The following is a 5,467-nucleotide window of genomic DNA, read 5'->3' as shown; positions in this document are numbered from 1 at the left end:
GAGCAGATGAGAAGGAGGCGTGGCCAGGATTACAAGCTCCTCCCCCTCTTTCTGGTTATTCTGACCGACATTCCCAAACACCGGGAGATCTTCAAACTTGACCGATTACTGGAGACACCCATCCGGGTAGAGAGATTTCGTGGAGGCCGATACGAAATCCAGTGCTATAAGTGCCAAGGATTTGGCCACACCCAGAAGGACTGCACAGATAGCCCAGCGTGCATGAAATGCGCAGGAGCGCATTATTCCTACCTATGCACGAAGCCCCTGAGCGAGCCTCCGACTTGTGTGAATTGCAAGCAAGACCACACAGCCTGTTTTTCAGGCTGCCCATCCAGGCCCAAGAGAAAATTCGCACCTAAAAGGAAAGATCATCGGAGTGCCACCAGCTCAGCCACTAGATTCCTGAGAATTGTTAAGGAACTGCAAGAACTCTTGAAAGACGAGGATTTAGTTTCACTGATCCATTCCCTTCTCCCGGCTCCCAAGACCTAGACTCGGAGATACTCCAACCAAGACGACCACAGATTTTCATCTGTGGAATTCCATTTTTATTTCACGCCATTAGTCACCGTTGCCTTAGGGCGCATTTTCAGATGAAGAGGTCAGGTGCCCGCTGCCGCGGGCAGGTATCTCAACAAATCCAGATCGTCGTCGTCGTCGTGGTAGGCAGCTTAAGCTTTTTCAAATACAACGTATTTTTTTGCTTAAAAATTAAATTTTTATTCCATTTTAATACCACTGGGAAAAATCATAATGGAAGGGATTAAAAGTTGGCAGGTATGTATGAGTTTTATATAATACTTAAAACAAGGGTCTGTTAATGTTTTTCGAAAACTTCACTTGAACTCTTTTCTGTAATTTTTTCATGACAAATTTAGAGAAATCTCATTATGAAACAATAAAAAGAGAAATAATCAAACAGAAATATTCATAATTAATTCAAAATATTTAAATCAGTCTTAAAACAATTGCTAAATTTTACGTATGAAAGATAGGTTTAAGGAGAACTAAACCATTATACTTACTGAACATTTGCATTGCACCAAAGCCAGCAATGTGCGTTATCTTGCCCACTGTAAGAATACTTTTAGGTGGATTGACACAAATTGGTTTACTGTACGGTGTGCAAGGAATGGAATGCTGTAGTTTTAAAAGGACTACATCATTACTCTTCCTACGGAAATCATATTCAGGATGAATAATGATACGTTTGACTAGTACTGTTTTAGCAGGCTGATATTTATTTTTGCCTAATAATCCAATTCGTAGGTTTTTCTCTTTTATAGATTCTTTGCACCTGACAGGAGTCATTAAGCACTTTAAATCTCTAATATAAAAGAAATACATATTTATTGATATTATAAGCTTACGTATTATAAACGAAACCTCGATATGAATGTGTGTACCTCACTATACAGTTTGTCTCAATTAAATAAAGCCACATTGATTTTCCTCCATAACCTGATACAATGAAACCCAATGAGAACCAAACACTTTTATTGAAAACGTCTACAACTAAACACATATCTTCTGGGTGTAACTGACTTTCTGCTCTATTTGGACAGGAAAAGACATCGAATATGTAATAAAGGAAGGGTAAGCTTTTAACCCTGAAATAAAAAAAAACACCGATTCTGATTGTAGTTTATATGTCCTTCATGTTTAAAAACGATTTAGAATATATAATGCTACGTAACATTTATTATAACCGGAAGACATTATTATTAATATTATGCAACGTTTAAAGGACAACTGCCATCAATTCTGCCACTGACAATTTTTGCCGTATACAATACTTCTGAGGATAGCTCCTAAGTTCTCTTGGGAATATAGGTCACGTAAAAAGACAGGACATTCCTGACGTACACCCCTGTTCTCCAGAGTTCATACTTACGAACTCGAAAAGATTTTGTAACGTAAATAGAAGCATGGTTCTGTTGGAAATTTAATTTTCGGTAACCAACCAATTCTCTCTCAACAACAAAAAAACAGATATAAATGGATTTCTAAAATATTTGATAATCGGCAGCATTAGGAGCTAGATTTATTTTGTGTGTGCGTATATATACATATATATTAAATGTGCTTAAATATTTTTAGTAGGAAATACAGGCATTTCTACAAATTAATAATACCACATACATCTATTTTCATAAAAATTTCAACATACCTTTAACACTGAAAATAATAATTCAAAGATTTTTGACGTGTAGCCTTCTTTTCTTCTATATATCTTTTAATGTTTGAAAAAGCATCAAATCCCTCATAACTGACATTTTCCTAGGATGCAAGAAAAGTTAGGAGTTCTACAGCTTTTTCTCCCTGTTTTGAACTCTCTTTTAGTTCATCAATTTGATCTTCAGCTTCTTCACCTTCATTTGATATTCCTTTGTCATTATCTATGATTTGTCAATGGTCCACACGTTGCCAGGCAGTTGTCCACTTGTATAAAATCTTCAAAATGATTGTCAACTATGATTCCCGTCTTTATTGCATTCCATTATTGCAAATCTGGCCCTGCATTTTCATAGACAACAGTTCCTTCTTCTTTACTGATGTCGTCAACCCCCCCCCTTCATCATCTTTACAGCTATTCTAAAAACTAGACTTTTTAAAACCATTTTGGATAGTTTTCAGAGACACATTACTCTAGGCATAATCAGTCATCCTGTTAGCATCCAACGCATTTTTGGAACAGAACTTTCTTCATCAATGGCATCTACAAGTCTGCGTACCTACTGCTTTCTGTAGTTCACTTTGAAACTCCAAATTATCCCTTGATTCATTGGCAGTTTTGAGGTAGTGCTTGCAGGAAAATATTTTACAGTGTTATTTTTCAAATTAGGCAGATTGATATGTGCCGTGCAGTTATCTACGAAGAGAATAATTTAATTTGTCTTAAGATTTAAGCCAATCGCCAAATATTTCATTTGTAATCTAAGCTTTCCTGTTGGCTTTGAACTTGAAAGGACAGATTTAACTTTAACAAAGCATCGAGGTTTTTCGAACGTCCTATAATGAGTAAGAGGAAGTTTCTCTGATCCATATTCGTTGGCAGCTAAGAGCAACGTCAAACGAACTTTGCTTTGCTTTCCACCGCTACATTCTTCATCCTTTAAAATGGCAGTTTTGTCAGGTAAGCATTGATAAAATAGTCCTGTTTCATCTGCATTGCAAACATACCTCGGTTCGTATCCTTTCGCTACAGCAGGGATGTCTTTTTTCCATCATTCACGCACACTTTCCAGGACAGATTCACTTTAACTACAAAGTTTTCGAAAAACAATGTAAAGTCTATTTTTGAAACTTTCGAGCCATCCATTGCTGCATTTAAAATGTTCACCATGTCCAAGTTCTTTAGCGAAATCTTCCTCTTTTCTTTGCATCACCTGTCCACTGATAGGGATTCCTTAGATTCTGCATTGAGTAAACCATTTCTTAATGCATTCGTCCACATCCGGAAGAATACATTTTCAACTTTTTTTTCGCATTCTTATTGTTTAAAAAAAATTTCCACAACTTCTCGATTTTTGATTATTGTTGATAGAGTACTAGCTGGTATATCAAACTTGACAGGAATTTCGTTTCTTCTCGAAATAAGATACGAATCACACAATGGAGGAGAAAATAGCCAATTTAATTTTAAATAAAAAGCATATTGGAAATATACATGTTTATTAAAAAAATTCATTCATATAACCAATATTTTATTCATTTCACCAAACTTAACTCTTAAGACTATAATTTTCCGATTGTGCTCCTCGAATTTTTTGGGGATAGTCAAGTTTCAAAATCTGCCGATTAATTTTGTACTTACTAAGGGAAATTATATTTTCTCGGTCTGATTTCGTAATATAAATTAACATAACTCAATAATTAATTTAATTACACATAGTTTTTAATTAAGGTTTCAATCCTTTTGACGCTGATGGGACACCGGTTTCCCGCTTACATATTTATTTTTTCTGTCGCTCTAATTACAAGCGAAAATATATATTGTTATTATTTAATTATAAAACACATTCTGATAGTTGATAAAAAAATTTTTTGGATAATTGGAATTATATTTAAACTAAAATATAAAATTCTAAGAAAGTAGTTTAAAAAAAAATTTTCATTCGTATTCAAAAATTCATCTAAAAATGATTTTGCAAACTAAGGAAATTTCAATGATAAATAACTATTTCTCTTAGCTCTGAATAACCGCAAATTGAAAAAATTATTGTTTGAATGTGAGCCGTTTTCGTAAGATTTTACCTTTAACGCAGAAAAAGAAACCTTATTTCAGGCTGTATTTCATAAATAAAATTATTAAAATGTTAAATATAATATTTTAAACTTATTTGGACCTAAATAAATAAAATTAATTAAAAAAATATGAAAAATATGTTTAATTAAATTTCTGCGTCAAAATTATGATAACCATAAGGATTTCATTTAGTGAGTAGAATTCCTATCACTTACTGGTAGTTGCTGCGAAAACAATGAGCTGCCGATAACACAAATGTTGGGGAAATTAAAGCTCCACCGCATGTTCCCCATGGTCTCGTCGATTTATCAAAGATTATACCGACCTAAAAAGTAAATTCCTTATTTTCTGGTCATGGTTTTATGAAAATCAACAAAGAAATTCATATTTCTTAGAGTAAAATAAATGTATGTATAATATTTTGATAATATTTGATATAATTTATCTGAACACGATGATTTTTTTATTATTTTAAAATTAAAAAAAGAGTCGAAAATTTTGAATAGCTCATTTGAGTCATCACTTTTTGATTCGTTCAATTTACTCAGATTCTATTGTAAATCTATGTTGTTTCTCTCAATCGCTATTTCAACGGTTATAACTACGAAATTACGCATGACCTTAAAAAAAACTCAATATTTTTTAATACTATGCTCGAAGTTCAGTAATAACTTCTCGAGTCGCTTTGTCATCGCAAATCTGAATGACGTTGCGATTTTCTTTGTATTTAAAACTACCAATTTATAAATTGTTTTTAAAATCGCGATATATATAGTATGATATTACATCATAAATCGTAATCTGAATGATTGTTTAACACGTTCACGACGGGGTGACCCACCGGTGGGTCAGCTAGATTGTCTCATCTTGGCAGCGCACCGACGTAAAAACTGATAACAATAAATTTCATTTTTTAGTTTTTTTCCCGGGAATAATAAAAATCCATAACTACCAATTGTTTTTAACGGATGCAATTTTTATATTGAATTGCTTCTTCGCCGTGATAAATTTCCTTACAGTGAATTGTTATTGTTGAGAATAGATTAACTTCCCCCGAACATTATCTAATATTGAAATAGTTCTTCTACCAGTATTTTCTCTTTTCCCGTACCAGTATTTTCACTTTTCTCGGCGTGAACGTGTTTTTTCAATCATTTTTTCGGCAGGATTTGTGATATTTTTCCAGGTGGATTTAATTTTGGTTCAACTTCTGTT

The 5,467-nt window shown here is 33.5% G+C and overlaps 1 protein-coding gene across 1 annotated transcript in view; it reads right to left on the bottom strand.

Annotated features, from left to right (window-relative positions):
- Positions 1 to 1,320, bottom strand: part of LOC139426928 (serine protease 45-like) — a 5,831-nt gene extending 4,511 nt beyond the window's left edge. Inside the window, exon 1 of the mRNA XM_071187097.1 lies at positions 1,029 to 1,320. Coding sequence (XP_071043198.1) covers positions 1,029 to 1,314 — 286 coding nt within the window. The 5' untranslated portion in view covers positions 1,315 to 1,320. The remainder of the gene's footprint in view (positions 1 to 1,028) is intronic.
- Between the last annotated feature and the right edge of the window lie 4,147 nt (positions 1,321 to 5,467).

Source organism: Parasteatoda tepidariorum, chromosome 1 (genome assembly GCF_043381705.1).
Source record: "Parasteatoda tepidariorum isolate YZ-2023 chromosome 1, CAS_Ptep_4.0, whole genome shotgun sequence".
Taxonomy (NCBI): domain Eukaryota; kingdom Metazoa; phylum Arthropoda; class Arachnida; order Araneae; family Theridiidae; genus Parasteatoda; species Parasteatoda tepidariorum.
This window is presented reverse-complemented; position numbering and strand designations above follow the sequence as displayed.